The sequence below is a fragment of the Heterocephalus glaber genome, unplaced genomic scaffold (assembly GCF_053883595.1).
Source record: "Heterocephalus glaber isolate CG9 unplaced genomic scaffold, H.glaber_assembly_v1.0 deba00001481, whole genome shotgun sequence".
NCBI classification, from domain to species: domain Eukaryota; kingdom Metazoa; phylum Chordata; class Mammalia; order Rodentia; family Bathyergidae; genus Heterocephalus; species Heterocephalus glaber.
In genome coordinates, this window is record NW_028258317.1 from 34607474 (window position 1) to 34631633 (window position 24160).

The window sequence follows — 24160 nt, forward strand, 5'->3', positions numbered from 1 at the left end:
AAGTGGAAATCCCCAACTCTCCACAAGACTCGAAAAAATTACAACATATTATCCAAAGGCTTTCACCAGTGACTTTCAACCTTGTGTATTATCAATTACTAGAAATCTTAATAGCTTAGATATGAGGGCCCACTGACTGTCTGACGATCTAGAACATCCACTGGTCAGGCCACAGAACATGCCTCCAAGGATACTCACAGGGTCACGAGAACATGACTTTGCGGCATATTAGAATTACCCTCAAAACTTAAACTGTTGATTCCAGATCACATGCTTCAAGGTTGTGATGTGTCCAGCAAGCTTCCCCTCCAAGGCAACCAAATTCCACTTTTTCTTGGCCAATTACCTGATCTCCCCAAGTAAGTAAGATGAAGAGTCTTAAATGTGTCCCTCCAGCCCAGCCTTTACCACTGTGTAACAGACTCGTATTCTAACACCTACCTCACTCCCCTAGGATGTTTGGGCATCTCAAACATATCCAATCCAAACTCCAGATTTCCCCGCACTCCACCTGTTACTACTACAGGACTACAATATTAACAAAAACAACTCCAGCCATTTTTCTACTCAGTCATGCCCTACATTTTATAGTCATCTTTGATGCCCCCTTTGTCTCACACCCCATATGTGAGCAGTAAATTGTCAGCTCTGCATTGAAAACACATCCAAAATCAGACCTCTTCTTGCTCTGGTCCAAGCTACCATCATCTTTGGCTAGAGTATTACATATGCCAATACTGTCCTTCCTATTATACTCTCATTCCCTACAGTCTTCTCCACAAAGCAGTCAAAGTGGGCACACCCAATAGTAAGTCATGCCACCATTCTCAAAACCCTATAATGTGCTCTCATGTCATTCAGGGTTGGCACACATGTCCTGAAAATAATGAGGGGGCCCTGTGCGCTCAGAACCTTGGTTCATGGCCCTACTACTGTGGCTCTTTGTTGTTCCCTGAATACACCCAGAGAACCATCTTCCTGAACTCCTTTCCTTTGTAGCTATGTTACTTTTTATGTTTCTTTACTATAATAATCACCACTTTAGTTTTATTCACTGTTAATCTTGCTCCATGAGGCCAGGGGCTTTGTCCCTTTCATTCACTGATGTGTGCCTGTGGCTTAGAATACTGCCTCAGAATAAACATGGCAGAGAACTGAAACTCGAATGGGTTTCCTCAATCCAGAAAGAAGAAGGCCAAAGCTACAGAGAGAATCAGAAATGATGCTTGTAGGGTACCTGGCACCGTGTGTGGCACTTATAGAAACACTCACTATAATGAAAGCTATAACTACACAATATATTCTTTGTGATATTCAAGTAGGTTAACAAAGAGGTGTACTGAAATAAATGACATCCCCAGATGATCAGGGACAAAGGAGCATTCACAGATTAAGTGAGTTTAGATAAAATGTCTAATATTGCCTTTTATAACACTATGGATGAGAACAGAGAAACTAATCTAGAACAAAGCAATAGGAAGAGCAAATGATTAATGTAAAAAAGGTAAGAAAGCTGCTAAAGATGAAACTGTGTTCCCTCAATATTTATCTGTTGAAGCCCTAATTCCTAATGTTATTGAGTTTGGAAATAGGAATTTTTAAGAAGTAACTGAGGTTAAATAAGGTGATAATACTGATGTCCTAATCGAGCAGGAATGGTGGCCTCAGGAGAGGGACAAAAAAACTCTCTCCACACATGCACCAAAGAAATCTGTGAAGATACAGTGAGAAAGTGGATTTTTGCAAGAAAGAGAATCTTCATCAGAAATCAAACTGATCAGACATCAGCTTGAATCCTCTCAGCCTCAAGAACTGAAAAACAATACAGTTCTGTTGCTTAATCTTATGTATTTGTTACAGCACTACAAGCTGATTAAGGTCATGTTTGAATTTTCCAGGGGGGAGGTTACATGAATTTGGGGGGATACTATTCACTCTGCCTTATTGCCTTTTTGTATCTGATTTTTAATGAAGGTATATCAAGGTAATTTTTATTAACTAGATAAATTTTTACATTTATGAAAAAATTATTAATAATTTTTATTTCTGAATCTTCTATTTTTATAAAGATTCCATCCAGGTTTATTTTTCTTGGACAAGGTCATATAAAGTTAACTTTGAAAGAAGCCTCATTGATACATAAAATTTCTTAGCTGCAAGCTTTACTGAGTCTTTGGGTAATGACATTTTATTGATGAAGAACTTGTTTCTATAGGCACAAATACATGAGATTAACAAATGAAATGTGTGATCTTAGATTTTCATAAGTAAAGAAGAAACAGGTCTCTAACATTCTCCATGTTACCAAGGTCTCTGTGTTAGTGAGCTTTCTCATCACTGAGACACAATATCCAACACCTACAACTTAAAGGAAGAAATGTTTAATTTAGATCATGGTTTTGGAGGAATTCAGTACATGGTCAGCTGCATACAAAGCAGAAATAACATGGTGAAAGGGCCTGGTGGAGCACAGCTGCTTAGCTCATGGCAGGCAGGAAGCAGGGCAGGGGAATAGTGCCAGAGAGGAAGGGGTGAGAGATCACACACAGAACCCAGCCTCCATGCCCCATCCAGACACATCCAGGACATGCTTACTAATCTGCTAGCCAATTCTTAAATCAATGAAGTTGACACTTCAGGGTTAATGATGAGTCACAGTATCACTAACTCCATCTACGGGTACTTTCTACACATTTTCTGCCTATCTACATGGAAACCATGCACTCTTCTGTGGCAGGTCTATGCAGGGGTAATCTGAACTCAGCTAACACTGCTCATTGGTGCTAATTCTAGGCATCTTTCTCCAAGTCTACCTTCATTCACCTTGGTAGCTTGAAAATGGCTAGGAGAATCTGCAAAACAGAACCTGGCACACACTGTACGTCAAGGTTTTCCTTCTATACCAATGATCATTGAACTTTCAGCAGCACAGCACTGGTCACCCTCCCAGCTTCAGGTAACTTTACTGTACTCTAATTCTCACCTGAGGTGGCTAATTATTATGTTACCTCACTTAAAAATGAAATTGTTCAAGCACTCAAAGTACAGAGAATAACATGAATGAATGAATGAATGAATGAATGAATATATATATACACACACTTGAATGAATAAATATATATTTTCAGATGTTTCATTGTCAGATACAATGTTCCTCTGAGCAGGAACTTATGTACTAGTATTTCTGTCTGTTGTGCTCTGAAACAAGAGGGCAAGCACACTCATAATAGCAGATGTTAAGTTTTTACAGATATCTGTTAGAAAACCCCTGAGATTTTCTTTCCTAGAAATGTTCTGTGAAATATTGGGATCTGTGGCATACAAGCCTCAGAGGACCAAACAAAAATGGTGTTTTCTAAGGGGTTTTGCTCCAAAGAACAGTGATGCCAGAAAACAAGGTGTTCCTTTTTCAAAAAAAAAAATAGGGAGTCTAATGCCTTTTTCAGTTTCATTTTTAAAATCAAGGCTTGTAGCAAAGGGGATATCTACAGCGGTGAATCTGCTCTCTGCACAGATTTTCATGTCCACCCTAAGTCACTGGGATAAGAACTACGACACAACAGGGCATCCGGGAAGGAGCATGTGTAAATTTAAAGACTGCAACCTACTTTACACTGCTATTTTATGCTCTTAAGAATGGATTCCTTCCCTCTTCAACTGTGAAATTTCAAATAAGAGCACATACTGACAGGGCATCTGTCTGTCACAGCAGGGAGGAGGAAATCCAACCTCCATTCTCGGCTCCACCCTTGCGGGCAGAGCAGACAGCCATGGAATCCCAAGTCATACATTATTGTTCTGATGGTTAGGGGATTCTGGCCAGTGGGTTCCACATCTACATAGGAACACCAAAGGTACAGAATGAGTTTTCCAGACTCTTTCTCTGCTTTTAGGAACTTCATTCTTTTGCCATTGCTACCTTACAGAAGCAAAATCTTAATACTTGAAAGAACAGGTCAAAGGAAGAATGATTTGCACTATTCATAAACTATCTCATCTAAAATCTTACAAAGAAACTTAACATATCTTTGAAAAACTGAAGATCACATTTTATTCTACAGCTACCATTTCAGAAATGTCTCCTATATATAGTTCACATGCATCATCTCTTTAATCCTTGCAGAAACACATGAGACAGGTTTGATTTCTCCATTTTATAAATATGGGAAATGAAGCACAGAAAAATAATGTCACTTGCCCCAAGAAATATAATGAGAAACTGAACCAGATTTAAATCATAGCTATCTCTCTTCCCTTCCACCAGTTCTTACAGTTTTATTATATCTTCACTAAACTAGGTCAATTTAGGGCTTGCCATGGCAAAATGCAAAGCTTGAGCTATATTTACACTTGTCAGACATTTTAAAGTGCAGAGGTGAGGAAGTATAACCACTCAGTTATCAGAATGAATGTTATTGTGTGTTAGGATATTGGAAGTCTTTCTACCTGCATGACCTTGAGCCAACTCTATGAAGAAAACTACAGTTAATAGCCATTGCACTGAAATTGTCACCAGCTAAATCGACTTACCTCTTTATCACCTGTTAAAAGATAAAGGTTAGTTTTTTGGAAAAGATTAATAAAATTGACAGATGGTCTAAAAAAGAGAGAAGACATAAATTATCAAAATCAAAAATTAAATGGGGACATGACTAGTGATTCTATAAAAATAAAGAGTACAGTGGTACTTTGGTTCATGAACTTAATTTGTTCTATGATTTAAGAAAAGATGGCCACGTTTGTGTTTGTGTGGGAAATATATTTGGCAAAAGCCAATACTTTCTCATGATTAAAAAAACACTCGAAGCTAGGATTAGAAGAAAACTATCTCTACATAATAAGGTCACACATGAAAACTCCACAGCAAATGTCATACTTGACGATGAAGACTGAAAACATTTCCTGTAAGACCAAAAACAAGGCAAAAGTGCCTACTTTTGTGACATCTATTTGACACAGTAGCAGAAGTTATACCTGGAGGAATTAGGAATAAAAAAGACTCCAAACTGTGCATAAAGAAACATAATTATCTACCTATACATGATATGATCTTATATGTAAAAAAGTTAAAGATTCACAAGAAAAACCATGAGAACAAGTGAATTCACCAAGTCAGCAGTATGCAAAGTCAACACACAGAAATTAGTTGCATTTCTATACATGGACAACCAACACTCTGCGAAGGAAAGTAAGAAAAGAGTTCTGGGCCAGGGATGTACCTCAGTGGCACCACACATGTCTGGAAGTGCAAGGTCCTAAGTTTGATCCCTGGTACCCAAAAAGAAAAGAGTTCTATATACAATAGCATTAAAAACAGTAAGATACTTAGAGATTAACCAAGGAGGGAAAAAGATAATGAAAACTACAAAACATTACTGAAAGAACCTAAGAAACTGAGGAGACTTAAATAATAGGAATACATCCCATAATCATGGACTGGAAGACTTAATATTATTCAGATGTAAGCAATACTACAATATAATCCCTATGAAAATCTCAATCATGTTTTTTGTAGAAATGGAAAAATTTATCCTAAAATTTATATGAAATCTCATGGGACTCCAAATAGAAAAACCAATCTTGAAAAAGAACAAAGTGAGAGGACTCATACTTACTGATTTCAAATGTACTACAAAGCTACAATAATCAAAACAGATTGTGACATAGTCTGTTTTAGGTTGCTGTAACAGAATCCCTGATGCTAGACAATGTATAAAGAAACTGGTTTTATTTGGCTCACAATTCTGGTGGCTGGAAAGTCCAAACAGCACAGTGCTGGTAACCTGGAAAGAGCCCCCACCCACCCCCTGCATTACAACAAGTCAGAGACCCAGGGAGGGAAACGGCCAAATGAAGAAGCAGCATGTGTACAGACCAAGAGGCAAGAGACAGGGCAGGCATGTGCTCCCTCTTTTACAACAATCCACCCTCACACAATTAATCTGGTCTCCAAGAACTGCATTTATCATGGGTACCAGAGGCCAGCCATCTGAATCTCATTTCATAGGGGACCAAGCATAGCTTCCAATCTATTCCTCTGTGAAGGACATAATCAAATCACATCCACACCACAGTAGGGTGGTACTGGCATAAAAACAGACACACCCTGAGGGAACAGAATAGACAGCCCAGGAATACACCCCATCCATATATTTTTGACAGAGACTAAGACCACTCCAGGGAAGGGGCAATCTTTTCAACAAATAGTGCTGGGAAAACTAGATGTGTGTGTGTGGGAAGGGGGGGGGGTTGAAAAACTAAGAAACTAAGGATTTGGATGTTTTTTAGCAGCATATACAAAAATTAACTCCAAATGGATCAAAGATCTAAATGTAAGACATCAAGCTATAAAATCATTAAAATATTGCAAAGGCTTCATGATTTCTTAAATAAAACACCAAAGTGATAGGCAACAAAATAAAAAACAAGTTAGACTTTCATGAAAATTCTGTGCATCAAAAAACACCATAAGCAGTGAAACAGCAGTCTATAAACTAAAGATAGTATTTTCAAATCATATCTAATAAAGGGTTAACACAGAGAATATAGAGAGGACAAAGGACTTGAAATACATTTTTCCAAAGAATGTTTAAAATAAAAATGGCCAATAAACACGTGAAAAGATGCTGCACATCACTAATCACTAGGGAAGAACAAATTCAAACCACAATGACATACTACCTCATTCAGACAGCTACCATCAAAAGCAACAACAACAAAATCCAAAGTAACCCGGGAAATAATAAGTCCTGGTGAAGATGTACAATGATCGCAGTGCTTATACACTGTTATTAAGAAAGGGAAATGGTGTGACCATTGTGGGAAAGTGTGGCAACTGCTTAAAAATTTAAAAAAATTATGTGATTCAACAATTCTATTTTGGGTCATACAGCATATCTAGAAGGCTTATAAGCAGGGTCTCAAAGGGCTATCTGTACATTCATGTTCAAAGTAGCATTATTTGCAATGGCTAAAGTGTTGAAGCAATCCAAGTGTCCATCAACAGATTAAAAGACATTCAAAATGCAGCATATATATGCAATGGAATACTACCTAGCCTTTAAAAAGGAAAGTCTGACAGGATTAGAGTGAGGCTTAGCAAAGGCAGCTCAGAGGAGTGGACACTGGAGCTCAGGCAGGAAGGGGGACCAAGAAAACAAGAGTCACGGTGTCACAGAAGGGGCAGGCAGGACAGTCCAGGATGAGGGAACTGCCACCAGCAAGTTCTTGGGCAGGAAAGAGCTTAAAGCACTGAAGAAACTGAAAGGCCAGGAGGCTGCAGAGTGAGCCGGGGTGGAGAGACCAGGGCTGCCAGGCAGAGGGTACAGGGCCACGGGAGCACATGCTCAGCACTCAGGGGGCCTGGCAACCCGAGCACCAGCACAGTAATAACAATAAATACGCTAAACAATGTCAGATGTAGCACTCCTTAGCAGTCTCCAGAGACAAGGAAATGAGTATCATAATCCCCCAGTTCCAGCTGATTAAAAGCTCTGGACAACTGGAGGTGTCTCAAATGTATTAGGAACATTTTAACTTTTAGCTTTCAGAATTTTCCCCTAAGATGTAGTAAAAACAGGAAAACCATTTGGTCTTTTCAATACATATAGTATATGAATTATACCCCCTAGAGTCTGACTTACATTTTCTACTTTTAGATGTTTACCATTTAAAGCCCTTTTACTGTGAAGTTACACAATATTTTCCTCACAATTTCTTCTGTAGTCCACCTTTTATGCATTTCAAAGTTATGCAGTGTATACATGTACTGAAACATTATATGTACACTTTTATGTTTTCATAAATCAAAAGCTAAATGTAAAGAAATTTTAAAAGACCATTTTTGTCCAAGCAGCTAAGAAATCTGTCCTGGTTTTGCTGCTCCTGTCAGAGTAATTTTGCAGTTCTATTTCACATTCTCAAAAGCCCTGCTTCATAGAGCAGAACTTCAGGCCTATGAGCCCACTCCCCCTTTCCTGCCTCATCAATTAGCTAAAATTTTCAGAAAGAATTTTTAGAAAGAAGCCCCCTAGCCCACTCTCCTCAGAATGGGTGTAACTTATGCATTAGATTACTTAAGGTTCCTGAGGGCTGAGCCCATCTTGATCCTATGTTTATTCCCACCATGACTGGAGTTGGTTTTTGCAACAAAGAAAATGCTGGTTACATATGTGAAAATGATGGTGTGGTGGAAAGGAAAGTTTTTTCTTTCTCTTCTTTGTTAAAGCAGCTTTACTACATTTGCTACTGTCAGCTGTGTCTCAGATTCATGTATGCAAATATCTAAAAGCCTACTGGCTGCCTGGAACTGAGCTGGGGCTGCAGATGTAGCAGTAATACAGGCAGAGTCCTATTCTCCAAGGGGAGGAGAAACAAAACCAAGCATATTACAGTATATAATTTCAACAAGTGTGACATGTGTCATTACTAAAAAGCAGCTAGGATTAGGAGGAAGACATTGACAAGGGCCAAGGAAGGCTTCTACATGCCCTTCATGTTGGACCTGAAAAAGTTGAGCCTAGCAAGGTAGGGTATTTGTTATGCCTGTGTCTAGATGTCTCCCCAAAGCCCCCTGCAGTCATAGGTGGGGCTTTTTCAGAGGTGGCTGAATCTAGAGTCTGTGATGCTGGGATCAAGGGTGGGTGATTACTAAATCAGTCCACTGATTGGCTTGGCACTGCCCTAATCCCAGTAGCCTAGACAGAATATAAAAGGGAAAGAAAGAAGCTGCTAAGGTCCTTTGCTTGCTCCCACCTGCCTGCTTGCTGAGGACTGTTTCTCCTCTGTGATGCCCCTCTGCCATGCCAACCTGCCTTGGAGCCAGCCATCTATGGGCTGAAACCTCTAAAAACTGTAAGCCAAAAGGAACCTTTCTTTCCTCCTTTAACTTAGGGTGTTGGGCATTTTGTCTCAGCAATGAGAAAAATAACTAAGACAGGTATACAGTCAGGCTGGCAGAGGGCCCTTTAAGCCTTGTTGAAAATTTAAAACTTAATCCTAAAATCATGAAAAACCATTGAGGGTTTTGTACAAGATAATATGATCAGATTTGCCTTTTAAAAATATCACTCTGGAGTAAACAAGAGTGAATGTGGAACCTTCAGTCTTTATGTGTGTATACCTAAAAATTAATCAAAATCTCTTTGATCATCATAAACCTCTTATTGGCATTAGTCCATGTTCAGAACCAAGCTGGTTCTTGCTTATTCAGAACCAGCCCCCCTCTATCCAGACTGGTGGACCCAGCTCTGGTTAAAGTATTTAGCCCCTGCGTGAGTTGGGAAATATTCTTTCTGATCTACTTTGACCCAGGACTGACAGCCTCCAGGTATTTTCCAGACTCCTGTGCCCCTTCACAAGAGCTCCGGGTCCTGAACAGCCAGTACACTGACCAGCCGCCTTCCACAAGCTCCATGTCCGGTCTACTCTCAGGGCAGAAATTCATAAAGAAACTAAATCCTATTGGCCATAAGACATACAGACTGTATAAGTTTTGTTTGGCTCTGAACTCTTTGGTTCTGACCCTTATTTGTATATACTTGTGAGTTGCCCAAATATAACTGCTTCCTTGAAGTCCATCTGGGGATACCATTGATGGTTCTCCTTCATTACAGATGTCCATTCAGTTCCCAAAGAATTGTAAAATCATTTTTAAACTTTTTCTCAATTTTTATTTTTATTAGTATATGTAAATAGTACATAATAATCCCATTCCTCATAGAATAAAATTATTATATTGGCAGGTAATCAAAATATGTCATTTCTAAACATTTAAGTGTATTTCTCCCAATTACTTCCTCTTTACTCTTTTTAACAAAATAAAAACTAGTCTCACAATGTCCCCCTTCGGAATTTCTACTGTACCCACTCTGACAGTGAAAGACCCTTTATCCTGAGAAAGCAGAAGCCACTCTCCTCAGTGGTGGGCCCCAGAAGTGGTCAGACCTGGGCTCCAATCCCGGCTTCACCCGTAGTGGGTGTAACCATTAATGTTTCTTCATATCCCTGGCCCTTGTTGTCTCCTATATAAAATGAGGGTATATGACAGTATTTATTTTCTAGGTCTAATCATTTGAAGTTTCCACAAATTGGGTGGCTTAAAACAACAGGATTTATTTTGCATGCTGCTTCCTGGGAAGGCTCCACCTGCACAGCCTGGCCCTTCCTTGGTTCTTCCTGCCTTCAGTGGCTCCTGGCACTCCCTGTATCCTCTTCCCATTTCTCCAAGAGCTGTCTCCCATGCTTTTGTCCTCTCCTCTTCTTATAAGGACACCAGTAGTTATATTTAGGGCCTGCACCAATCCAAGCTGAGTTTATCTCAAGATCCTAAACTAATGACATTTGCAACAACTCAATTTCCAATGAATCCATATTCTGAGGTCCTGGGTAGAGCCAACGCTGGTTGGATGTACTATTCCACCCCCACACCTACCTGGGATACAGCGCACTTCCATTACACCTGGAAAGCAGAGGAATCTCCACAGAGAATTTGTTACAGTGGAACTTTAGTCCATGTCTTTACATTATGAATTGTTCAGCTGTGCTTTTATATTAAGAAAAATGGTTACTTTTACAGAAGTGACAGTATGTGTAGCTATTATACCACTAAATATGCACTAGTACTCAGTGAGCACTTTTTCTCTTCCCATTCCTAAACTTAGCCTCACAACAATGGCTTAGTAGCAAATTCATATGTAAATTATACATACTTCAAAGATAAAGAGAAAATTCTGATTTCTTGTAAGCAGAAGGAGTGGCTCTCTTTTCAAAACCTGACCTATTACAGCCATTTAAATACTAAGAAATAAAAGTGCATCTAAGAGATGTTTGCATCTCTGAGGAATATAAAGGTTGTGAAGAAACCTCTGGATATAAATTAGAAACTTTATTTTGTTATTCTTTACCTACTTTACTAATGACCACTTGACAATTTATCTGGTCTTTTGTCAGTTAAATTTCTTTACTTTACATTTGCCTCCCTGGCATGATGTCATCTAGAATGTTTTCAGGAAGGTCAGAAAGAACCAGACAGCTATTTCCACATAGTTCACTCATCTCCAGAGCAGCAGCTGTGCTGTCACTGGTAACCAAAGCTACACCAGCAGCAGGCTGCGGACAGCCAGCCTGCCTGACCACTGCTCTCTCCCCTCCTCCTACCTCACTCCTTCCTCTTCCAAGCTCTTGCCTACTAAGTCCAATATTCAAACTTCCTGGACTGCACAGGTGCCTACATCCAAAACTCCCAAAGAGACCAGTCTCAAGAGTAAGTGATCCTCCTGGTTTTCACGTGCCTTACTTAAGCATATCTGGTCTTGCCTGAGTCACCCATGCTGCAGCCAGGCCTTGACACACAGGAAGTGTCAGCAGAAGGTCTCTAGTGCAGGCTGCTCTGTCCTGCTCTCCCTGGGGCTCCTAGAGACACCTCGACTCCTCCTGGTTCTCTTTTCAGGGTACACATCTACTATTTCTATTGTGAGCCCTTTCTCTTACAGTAACAGGTTAGCAGAAAAAAATTCTGACCTGTGATGTGTGTGCAAAAGAATTGGAACCAAGGATAAACTTCTAATTCTATATCAAAAGAGACCCTTTGCGTTTCACAAAACTCTTCATCTTCCTGCTTCTTCACACCTAATGGAAATTATCATAGCTCATCTTAGCATGTCACCGACTTGTGCACAGGTGCTGCTGAACAGACAATGGTTGGCTACAATAACACAGATGCTCCAGTTCCTTCAATGTGAGTTTTAAAAAACACCTACTTTACACCTTGAAGTGATGTCACTGAACCTAAAGCAAAATGGACTGAGGAAGGGGATGATCACAAATCTAAAATGTCTACCAAAGAGGAGCTACACGTTTCCTGTATATGACAACCCTTACCTGGATTGGGTTGAAGGTATTCAATTGTTTTCGTCATTATTTCCATCACAGCCCTGCTGGTGACATCCACCTTCTGAAATGAGAAAATAAACATTCTAAGTGCTAAAGTCAATGGCTTTAGAGCCTTTGGTTTTTCCTAAGTCTGTATACAACCACCAGAGGGGGGCAACAAAGCAGTGACGAGTCCTGCAAGAGAGTGAGCCCTCGGGAAATAATGCCTTGGAATGGAGCAGCTTTCTATCAAGATTTGAAAAGCCTATTCACACAAGAAGGAAGCTGATAGTTTCCTAATATTTATTTCAACATAACTTCTGGTACAAATAAGGTGGAGGTACTCAAACATATTCTGCCCCCAGAGCATTTTCTGGATGAGAACAGTGGGCCAGGCATGGTGGCAGGTTTTGCCACCCTAAAGAACAATGCAAGAGATGAAGTTTCTTTTTAACTTCTGAGAATGTGCCAAGGACACAAAACCTTCAGCAAACAGCTGTAGTCAATCCCTGAATGGTTGGTAAGTTCTAAAGGCAAATCTTGGTTTTACAGTCTATTTTGAAACATTGGGAGTGGTCAGTGATTGCCTGGAAGTGGGCCACGCCCTCCCTGCCAGGCCCTGCTTCCCCAGAGAGGGATGGGGTTTAGAGACACAGTCCTGTACACAAACCCAGCACTCAGGAGGCTGAGGCAAGAGGATTACTGTGAGTTTAGGGCCAGCCTGGCCTGCACAGAAAGACCCTGTTCAAAAAAATAAAACAAAATAAAAGATTTTAATTTTCGATACTTAATAATTTCCAGCTCCATGGTAATCATATTACTGTATGTTTGGGGGATAAACAAAGGAATATGTTTTTCTTTCGAACTTAAAAGTTCACACAATTAACACTGAAAGTATCTTATTTTGGATAAATCTGCCTGCATACAAATCCTGTACCATATCCTTTCATGTGACTCATATTTTAAAAAGTCAGCTGGAGACCTGGGAGACACCAATAGAGGCTTATGTTGTCCCCAGAGTGGGATTCTGCTTTAAAGGGGAGCTGGCAATAAAAACCATCCATCCCTGTGTCCCTTGCACCTTGACCAAAGTCCCCTGATAAGAGCTAGTAGCACCCAGACACTCAACGTCTTTGTGCTCATTAGGTAAATGCCTTCCACACTTCTGGTTACAAACCCAGCATCACACAGGACAAGCTCCATATAGATGCTTTCATGACATCCACCCAACAGGGCATAGCTTTTAGCAAATTTATTTGCTAAGCCCTTGCTGTTGCTTGAAATCTAACAGATAATCATTTGATAGAGGAGAATGTGAAGTTTCAGGCCCGGAGGGAACTGAGCTTGCTGAGGTGGCATGGCTAGTGTCACCATGGGAAGTAAAGCAGCTCTCTGGGTCACTGTCAGGTTTCTAGTGAAGAGCACCAGAGCTGAACTGTTGCGGGCCTGTCCGCTACTCTCCAAGTCATCTCCAGCAGGAGCTTCCTAATTCCTAAATTCCCTCCACCTCTGTCATCAATATTCAGCCACAGACTGTGAATCCTGCGAATATCTGACTGTGCCTTCTTAGGGACTTGCTACAAAAGCTATTTGTAGACCCAAACCGGCAGCATTTAGTATGGTACACATTCACTTATCATCAGGCCAGATAAAATTAACATGAAGAAGATATATGTGTAGATCACTTATTATAAGCAAGAGCTTATTCCCAATCAAGAACAGCACTGTTTAGTTTTGCACTTATGTCATTAGCCGTTCTTTTCCTCAATTTCCAAAGTTTTCAATTACTTGAAATATGGAAGTTTTGATGCATCCTAAATTACAACATCATCTATTCTTAGGAACTCTTAAGCTTCCATCTTTAATTAACCTTGCCTGGGATTACAGAAGGGAGCCAGTGATAAACAATGTTTTGAAAATAAATAAGTAAATAAAGCATGAAGCTGAGACCACCCCAATGTATTCTCACAGTTATTATGCTGCTAATCTCCTTGGGATTCAGCCTGGATACACCATACACAGGTACCTTACAGGAAGTATGTCTTCATGGAACTCCAGGCCAACTGGAAAAATGCCTTTAAAGCTCTTCCTGTGTGGGCTCAGCCCTTCCCACAGCCAGTGAGTTTCTGGCCCAGGGTCCACATCCTTCTCGCCACTGCCCCAAGAAGGGGACACCCACCTATATGGCAGGCACCACCAGCCCATTAGGCAATGTGTGCTGCTCTGAGCAAGTGGGGTGGACCTTCACTTCGTTCTCTCCCATGTGACAGACACTGCTACATCCAAGTCAGAGTGGCACCACTAAGCTGGGTGTGATGGTGTGTGCCCACACTGTGATCCAAGCACTCTGGGAAGCTGAGGCAGGAGGATCACAAAGCCCAGTCTGGGCAATTTAGTGACTTAGCAAATCCCTGTACCAAAATAAAAATTTAAAAGGGTTGAGAATATAGCTCAATGCAAAGGTCCTATGTCCTATCCCCAGTACAAAGAAAAAAAACTCAGTCATATGAAAAAGTACCATTGTTAACAACAAATTACTTGCTACAAAACTCAACAGAGAGGAATGTGCTTCACACGACAGCTGGGAACTATGAGTTCAGCCTCTGATACAATATAGCAGTGGTGGGGAAGTCAGTCACTCCCCGGGGTTGTGCAGAAGAGCTAAGCATACAAAGATGATGACCTGGCACACTGTCCCCGTCAGTTTCCCCAAATCCACTTTGCCCACAATCCTCACTGTTTTTTCTCATTTTGAATAACATTCTTTTTGCTCTTTCTCAACATATTTTTCTTCTGCCCCTTCAGAAGAATTTAATTTTTATTAAATGAGCTACACACGTATTTCCAATCCTATAATTCCTATTGCTCCAACACAAGGAGAGTCCCAGAACACTTTCCAGGTTTCTAAGAGACACCGTAAACAGCTGGAGCTCAGTGTTACCCACATCTCAGGGACAAGAGGAGACTGCAGGACTGAGCTCAGATGCTCTCCCCTCTAGGAAGCTTCCACTGCTGTCCCAGCCTGAGCCAGGCAGCTCTGCTAGGTCTTCCCTGGGAATCCTCCCTGGGAAGTACCCTCCCTGGGAACTACCCAAGTACCCATAAATCCTGTTAACTGCTGATTTGTGTGCCTCCCCACCTTGCCCCAATCAAAACCAGAAGCCCCCTGAAGGTAGCAATGAGTCCTACTCATCTTTGTATTCCTAGTACCCAGCACAATGCCTGGTACATGGAGGTATTTACAGATTTCCCAACTGAATTAATGAATATAACTACACACCATACAAACAAACCAACCAAACCCCACAGAATTACCACAGCAACTGATAGAAATTTGAGAAGAAATCATATGCCCTTCAATTTCAGAATTTCCTCTTAGGGACTGGGGATTTAGCTCAGTGGTTCCACACCTACTTTGCAAGTGCAAGGTCCTGAGCTTGATCCCTGGTACCAAGGGGGAAAAAAAGGAATTTCCTCTTAACAAAAATCCTACAGGCTTTCAAGGAACAAATCCACCCAGTGCTGCAAAATGGTAAGGAATGTAGCCTGTGTGTGATGGTGTGTGTAAGGCACAGATAGCATTTACATCTAAAACAGGCACGCAGGGAAGGGGAGAGAGACATCATTACCGGTAGTTCCTGCGGAGACAACACAGTGACCTGTCCACACCGGCTTCCAGAGGCCTGGGCTGCAGGGCCGGGAGACACCAGGGTTCCCCTGCATCTCAGGGCAGCAAACACGGCCTTAGAGATAGCCTCTAGGAATAGCTCCTCTCCCAGCAGTGCTGCTCAGGGGAGATCTCTAATTCATTTCATTTTGTTGTCTAATTGCACCTCTGAGAATACAGGGAAAAAAAAGCTTTCTCTATCTCAACTGTTTGATCATCAGAAAACCAACTATGGAAAGGTAGTTCTTCTATAGGCTTGGGAATACTGATCTGAAATATTTTTGTGAGCTATAGACAAATTAGCAGGAAAGAAAAGATTTGAGATTCTGAATCGAAAGCAAATCCTTTTCAATTACCACAGAAATCATATAAAGCATGGAGAGAGGGTACAAAATTTGCAACAGTCACATATAAGACAAAAATATATGGAATAAAACAATATTCATACAGCACTGAAATCTAAGTCTCTAATTTTACATATGTAAAAACTCAAATGTGGGCATATTCTTCAAACAGCCAGAAATTTATTTTATTACAGGAATATCTGGGTTGTGAAATACAAGCTTCAGAAACTTTCTATGAAGTAGGAAAAATTAATCTTCTACTTCATCTTCACACAGGATATCTGGGGATATTTGCCTGAAGTGAAATACTTACAAGATTCTCTTTTATTTTAGTTTGCAATGTGGGCATAGATTTCAGAGCAAAATAAGTCTCCAAAGGTCTAATTAGTTGCTCACAGTGATAAACTCTACCCTGTGCTCCAAATTTGCTCTTCTTTTTAGCCTTATTTAAGAAACAGAATATAAGTTAGTCTTGGCTTAGTGAGCAAGTCCTGGCTGTTGCTAAAGCAGACTAAATTCTGACACCTAAGTAAGTGCCTAATCTATCACAGCATCACAGCAGCACACTAAAAATGCCCTCACATGAGGGAGGGAAGAGGAGCACCAGAGGACAAAACAAGACTGGCTGTAGACAGAGACTGGCGCCAATGAACAGACCCTCGGGGCTGTTCATAGTGAGAGATGGAGGTCCAATGTCACTGTCACAGAGAGAGTGGAGGAGTCAGGCCAACTTTTTCTGGGAATGTGTCTGTCTGGAGATGCAGGATCCATAAAAGAAGGATAGGTAAAGTACTATTTCCAGAACAACGAGCATAAGTAGTTACCAGCTTCAGTTGAAGATCAGGTGATACCTATAACCATCCAAAGATGAGAAATAAGGACCAGCACAGACTTCAGTCCCTCTGGGTAAAGTAGCTGCTGGGTATTAGGTGCAATGGGCTGGTTCCCCAGGCTGCTGGCTAAGAGTTAGGACCCAGGTATAAAATTTCTCCACCCGTAATGGGTAGCCATTAGCAAGGCTGCATTCAGGAGTTTAGTAAGATGGCTGGCTGGATCAATACTACATACAATCATTTCACAAGACCCCTCCCTATTGGCGACCCATTTGTTTTTCAGGAACTCAAATGTTCTCTCTTGCCTACCTGCGTGTTATTTCCTACCAGAAATACACCAGGCTCTTCTATCTCTTATTCAGCCTCCACATCTTCTCTTAAATATCAGGAATGTCTCTTCCCCAAATGCCTGTATGAGTAACTTTCCTCTATGCCAGGTGACTCTGGGCCCATATTTTGCTGGCTTTGCGTCACTAGTCGGGATGGGCCCAAAGTCTGTCCTTTCCATTACACCTGTGAACTTCACATACTTAGGAACCTTGTCTATATCCTACATTCCTGGTTCACAGGAAGCATGTGTTAGCTTTCTGTTACTGTGACCAAATATCAGAGAAAATTGACTACAGAAGGAAAGGTTCATTGTGGCCCAGTGTTTTAGGGGCATCAGTACATGGCCAGCTGCATTGCTGTGGGCCTGAGATAAGGCAGAGCATCACAGCAGAAGAGCATGATGGAACGAAGCTGCTCATCTCCTGGCAGTCAGGAAGAAGGAAGTGAGGGACAGAACTAATGAGGAAGAGGCCAGGCCAAATGAAGTCCCCGGGGCAGGCCCCATTACCCACTTCCTTCAGCTAGGCTCCACCCTGTTTCCATCATGTCCCAATAATGCCTCCAAATTACAAGCTCATCAATGAGTGGATCCACTTGCTGGACTCAAAACCTATCAGCTGGCAACCAGCCCCAAGAACCAGGGTTCCCAAAGACCTTTCAAATTCAAACCATCGCAAGGCACAAAGAATTTTTGTTAAGTTCATCAATGGACCTCATCAAGGTAACTAAAAAGACCACTAAGAAAGCGTTTAGGAATTTCCTTCACACACATGACAAGAACAGCAAATGGAGGCATCCCACTGGAAATGATGTGGGCTAAGAAAAGTACCAAGACCCCGCCCCGTGTAATTTGTGGTAAATTCAAAATATAACAAAAACAGTGCTTTGTTACAATAATGTGCAGAAGTAATATTCTTAATAATGCTTCCATGTGGTTTCCAGGTATCATAGGCTTACAGTATTCTCTTCTATTCAAGTGCAGGATATATACTTCTAGATCCATTCCTCAACAGCAATTTAACAATAGAAATATTTCTTTATACAAGTCAACACATCCTTTTCATCATAAGCCTAAGAATCATTTGCTGTGAACAGCCTCAAAGTGAAAGCCAAAATATGGGTATTCCCAAAGAGAAATGAATTGAGGTATTAGGCCACTCTCACATGTGGGGAACCTGCAACTTTCCAGGTAGAGTGCTAAGATTGGTTACGTTATTTTTCATCCTTTTTCATCCCTACATATCCAAGTGGGTATTAGCAGTCTTACTTCCCTTTCATTAAAAATAGACAGAGACTCCGAGCAATAAATGGACTTTACAGCAAATGTCAGAGTTGGAGCTGGGCTCTGGCCCAGGTGAGACAGGCTCCAAACTGCATGTTTTCTTCCAGGCCAGGATGCCTCTGCTGAGTTCTGCTGGCCCTGCTGTGGGGAAGTCCCCTACAGCAAGAAAGGGACTCAGCTCCCTCTCCAGATGCTGGGTACCATATCCACACCTTCTCCTCTCTTCTCTCTACCCTCCACCCCCTTAATTCCACCACCAGCTCCACACTGGCCGTATCCATGTATTATGGCAAAGCAGTGAGAAAATCCATCCACCAACAGTATGTTACTTCTGCCATGCCACCTCCCTTGGGGTTTCATTCTCAGGACAGTACAAAGGGAAGACAGAAGACTTCACATTTTCTGTTTTAAAATATATCCTAAAAGAAGAGTATTTTTAAAACAACATACTGTATTCTCAGACACCAGTAGAGAACGGCAGCCTCTTTCCCCTTGCTATGGTGGAGAGCCTCATGTCAGAGGGAATCCTAACTGGAGGACTTACCCTCTCCATCTCTTTGAAGTCATCATCTAGCTTGGTTCCTTCAGCTCCTCCGACCTTCTCACTCACTTTCTGTAGAAAATAACCAAAAAGAGAATTACTGTAAATAGTTTCTTTTATAAAAATGTATTAAAAGTTGTAGCCACTTTCAGAAATATCACCTAATGTAACCTTACAATCACTGTCTGACTAGAGACAGTCCTATTTTCATAGCAGGAAATGGCTCAGGAGATTTATACAATTTGCCAAAGGTCATGTGCCTCAGGGTATTAAAACAAGAATTCAAACTTCCATCTTCTGATTCCAACCCTGGTGCTCTTTCTACTATGCAAACCATACTTCCTAATCACTAGGATTGGTTTTTTGAAAGTTCTTAGAAACAAGAGCATCATACAAAAATCATTTTCTTCTGATAATGGGTCTAAAATGCTACCTAGGTAGAAAATTGCTATTTCTTCTACTTACTCCTCAATGGGCTATTGAACAGATCACCACAAGCACATATCAAACTATTAATAAAAAAATGAAATCAGCCCAACTGATCTTCAGATAAAAAGACTTGAATACTAGTATTACAGAGCTCCCTGTAGCTGTGCACATCCTTACATATAAAAAACAAATTCTATGTAAAATGCTGAAGAGATTTCTTTTCTATCCTATGATGCCCCATTATCACTTATTTTATGCTCATGAATTAACATGCAAATTATTGTTTTCCACATATAAAATTCATGTTAATGAAAACTGGATGCTCTATGCTTTTCTGAATTAAAAATTCAAATTACAGATAATAAAAACAAGAAAAAAAACAAAAATATTACAAACACAGGACTACTGAATGCTAATTAAAGGACTCATTCCCCTTAAAACTATAAAGGCCAAGGGATGTTTTCTCCAGGGACATCATGTATTACATAAAGTTATCACACACAATCAGCAAAGCGTAACTTCTGATGTCTTTCAATAGACACTGGGTTGAGAGTCTTTGTAGAGGACCCCACCATGGCCAGCTTGCAGCAATCTCAGTGGCAACCTGGATTGTTCACTGAGTGCATTTCATCTCTCTTTTAAAGGGGTGTCTGGATAACTAGCTCTAGCTCCTGAGCATGGAAGCTCTGACAGCCCCTTGCTGGGGTTTGAGGCATGTTTCTAAGTCTCTCTTTCTCTCCATCCTTTACTGCTGCTTTCTACCATCAAGGAAAACTTCAGCACAGACTATTCTTAGAAAGGCTGAAGACTTGGAATTCTTTCCCACTCTAGCTCTGTACACTAGATGCCATTCTTTTTTGCCTCAGTAGTAACAGAAGGAGCATAATGTAGAGGCAGAGCATGGCATAGACTAATTCCCCTACTCTTTGGTAGATTCATGCAGCTGCTAAGAAAATCACATGGCATAGCAACCATAAGAACTTGTATCTGAACCCACAAGGTATGTATCAAATCCTAGTTCCCTTCTCTCACCAATAAAGTATGTATTTTCTTATAGTATTATGGTTTCTCTCATCAGTTTATTTAACTGTCATTTTATAATTTGAGAAGAAGCTAGCAATTTTCCTTAAAATAATATAATTTTAGGGAGATAAAGGTCAATAATTCAAACTGAGCCAGGGATTTAGCTCAGTGGTTCCAGCACCTGCTGCACAAGTGCAAGGCCCTGAGTTCAATCCCTGGTACCAAAAAAAAAAAAAAAAATTCAAACTGAAAGGTTAATTAGGGTTTTTAGCACTGACACAGATGTGTTCCCTAAGAAGTATGTAGAACAGGTATTATTACTATGTTGCAGATAAGGAGACTGATGGTTGTCTACCATGGACAATTTAATATGCAGCTTTAGCTAGGAAGAGGTGGAATCAGGACCTGAGTGCAGGATTTCCATTCCGACCCTCCAGATTCTCTAGGTCCACACTACAGTTTGAAGAGCTGTCCATGGTGCTACATTTCTCCGATTCCCATTAGATGCAGATGGCAAGATGTGGATTGACTAACTTGACTCTGTCTTTAATATCAGCCTTCTCACTTCACCTGTGCCCTGAGAGACAGATGCTAATTATCAACTACCTCAGCAGTCTGCACAGACCCAGGCTTTCCCTGACAATACTATCACCTAACCTAAAGCCTGTAGTGACTATGATTTGGACCAGTAGCCAAATTCTGTGCCTGCATCCTAAAAGATTTTTACCAAACCTGAAATGAGAGAGGAAAAATAAGACAGGTTCTATACTAGAATTCAGGTTAGAACCCCTCACTGGAGTTCCAAGTCCCCCAATCACCTGACCTGCATGTTCAGATTTAAATTACAGGAAATTAGTAATAGAAGAGGACTTAAAGATACCAGATTTCCCATCACCAGCTTTTTACTGTATTACATTGATTTCCTCCATATCCCAAAGTCTCATTTTTGTCAAGGAGGATACTGACAGATAACCTCACATAACCTGTAAATGGACACATTTAGTTTCATTTCTAAAATGGACACAGAAAGCATGTAGCTACAAAATAATCTCATTTATGTAAAATTAGAGAATGCTGGTAATCTTGGAATGGCTGCATTTTGATCAACTCTAAAGAAAAATGACCTTCATCCAAACTGCAAGGGCTTCTGTCACATTTTCCATATCATATTGCTCAACCAAGAGTGGTTTCAATTCCTCCCTGACTTTTTGCATTCACCAACAGCTTAGCACCACAGCAGTGGGCCTCATGATATCCAGTGGGAGACTGAGTTCATACTGGACATTGTAATTTAGAACCAGCCCTGCAAACTCACACCAACGCCAGTTCTTCAGTCCATTTACTTTATAAGCTCACACACCAAATAATGACCGCAATGAATCCAAAGCTGACAGGAAGCAAGGAGAGAGAAAACAAGAATGCAGGCAGCACAAGATGGACAGTGGGAAGGATCATTTGTTTTCTCTACAAAAACTGCCATTTAAGTTGTTCTGAGAGCAACAGTGACCAAACACAGTGAATGATGCTAGGAGTTAGATACTGATACTGGCCTGATTGGTTGGTTGATATAAAAATTCTTATCTAATTAAATTCCTGAGGGGGGGGAATGTATTGCTCAAAATGGCATCTACATTGCTCTCTGTGCTAGTTTTCTAAGTCACAAAGGATCTAAATATATTAAGGCACTGAATTAAACACTGGGCTAAATAACAACTAACTCACTGCTTAGGAGCATGGCCAATATCTTCTGTTCTTTCAATAAATATCATTAAAACTTCATTTGTTCTATGCACACAAATCAAAGTGAAGAATACAGACTCGCAGAGCCCATCTGGCCCATAACAAAAACATTTGTTTTCTTCACCTGGTACCATTTAAAATTTTGTCCTATTATTTTCAGTGAGGTAGTTTCTAAAACAAAGATTTCATAGTACTGAATATTTTCTGATGGCTGTTTAGTATTGTTTGACTAAATGATTGCTACTTGAGAAATGAATCACCTATTTAAACAATTTTTACGAAATATCTGAATTAAATAGAACAGTGAAAGTGAGGCAATGTGTGCTTCTCTACCATCTACAAACCCAAAACAACTCCTGAAAATAATTCCAGTCCTTTCTGTAAACATAAAAACAATGAGTTCAAGACCTTCGATGGGACCCTTGTAGTACAACACAAGAGCCTGACCTTCTAATCTTATCTTGAGCTTCCCATACCTTCTGTGTTCCAACCAAGCTAGAAGTCTTACTCTACTCTAGTTCATTATATTCTCACAAGAAGGACTCAATGAAAACCTGTCAAACTAGACTACAATGTACTCTTGAGAATGCCACCATTAAGATGAATGAGAGAGAAAGATGCCAGAAACTGAGGCAAAGGAAACTAATCAGTCTGGGACAGTTTTTCAAAAAAGGTACAACTTTCAAAAGAGAAAATAAATAATGCAATAGGCTCAGTTTTAAATTAAGTCTTCATTTTGAGTCTGCAGTAGTGTTTGTTTCATGCTATTTTCTTCTACACCACGTAAGAAAAATGGTAAAGGGAACCAGCAGCAAAAGACATTTTAAATAAATGGCTGCTCATCTCAGCCCAGAGGATTCATCCTGCTTTCTAGCAATGACTCATCCACCCTTGGGTTATCTGTTGTCTTCAGGCAAAAGGCACTTTATCTTCCAGCTGCAGCCTTGACTCCTTCCAGCAGTGCATTTCAGGCACTAAACTTGGAGACAAGAACTACAGCCATCCCGGGAAGATCTTCTTGAGATCCACAACATCCCTGAAATCCCACAGATGTAAGACAAACACATTTGTACACTTCCACACCTGCAAAGTGATTTATCTCCGAACTTCCCTATTTTTGCTCAGTTTTATCTCCTATTATTCAGGCCAGGTGTCCTTACCATCTATAAAACGTGTTGGGTTCATTGCCTGCATTTTGTACCTGAATCTGTTCTCCTTAGTGACTCTTCAGGTCACCAAACATCTTAATCCCTCATTCAGATTTCACCTCCTCTACCATCTGTGACCGCCAGCCTTTGAACTCTTACTGAGACTCGCCATTCCGCAGACTGCCTGGACTACCTAATAAGCAAAACTGCCAAGGCTTTTGCTCAGCTGAATTCTAAGATGCTGACAGCAGGGATCATACCACATGCATTTTTACTGGAATATATCTGGCACTTCAGTACCAAACACAATGCCTGGGGAGTAGAAAAAATTATCTCACCAAAACTTTAACACAAGTTAAAGAAACACCCTTGACTATGAATCTCCTTTATGAGAGTGTAGTCCCCCCTCTAACAGCACCCTTTCTCTATGAACAGCCATAACATTAGGAAATTCAAGTATGATGTATGATACTTTATTTACAGCCAAGGCGAAAGGAAATTCTATCTTCATTGTAACTATTCTACATTCATCCACTATATTAATTTTAGTACAATTACAATTCAATTAGTACATTATTCCTATTAATCTCAGTGCTTATTAAATATAGGATATGTGTTTTAGCTTACTGCACGTGTATATATATATATATATATATATATATATATATATATATATATACACACACACATATGTTGGCATATCTGTGTGAATGTGTACAACCAAACATTTATGATAGAAAGTAAGTACAGTGCCTTTCCAAAATGCCTTTTTAAAAATCACAATTTTATGAAGTATTATACTACATGTTTACTCATATTAAGACAGAATTATAACACTCAAATTAAGTACAGCTTGTTTTTAAGACCAGAAATCAGAACACATCTATTATCCTGCTCATCTGCATAATAGCACAGCACATAAAGCATTTATAGGTACAAAGAAAACTCACTG

The 24160-nt window shown here is 40.3% G+C and overlaps 2 protein-coding genes across 2 annotated transcripts in view; both read right to left on the minus strand.

The window, feature by feature from the left end:
• Sh3gl2 (SH3 domain containing GRB2 like 2, endophilin A1) overlaps positions 1-24160 on the minus strand; it is a 160607-nt gene that overhangs the window by 20673 nt on the left and 115774 nt on the right. The window contains exons 2-3 of the mRNA XM_004838326.3: positions 18872-18940; positions 11881-11953 (exon numbers count right to left, since the gene is read on the minus strand). Of these exons, the coding sequence (XP_004838383.1) occupies positions 11881-11953; positions 18872-18940 (142 nt within the window). The remainder of the gene's footprint in view (positions 1-11880; positions 11954-18871; positions 18941-24160) is intronic.
• Cntln (centlein) overlaps positions 18872-24160 on the minus strand; it is a 553090-nt gene continuing 547801 nt past the window's right edge. Inside the window, exon 27 of the mRNA XM_087183859.1 lies at positions 18872-18940. Within this exon, the coding sequence (XP_087039985.1) occupies positions 18934-18940 (7 nt within the window). The 3' untranslated portion in view covers positions 18872-18933. The remainder of the gene's footprint in view (positions 18941-24160) is intronic.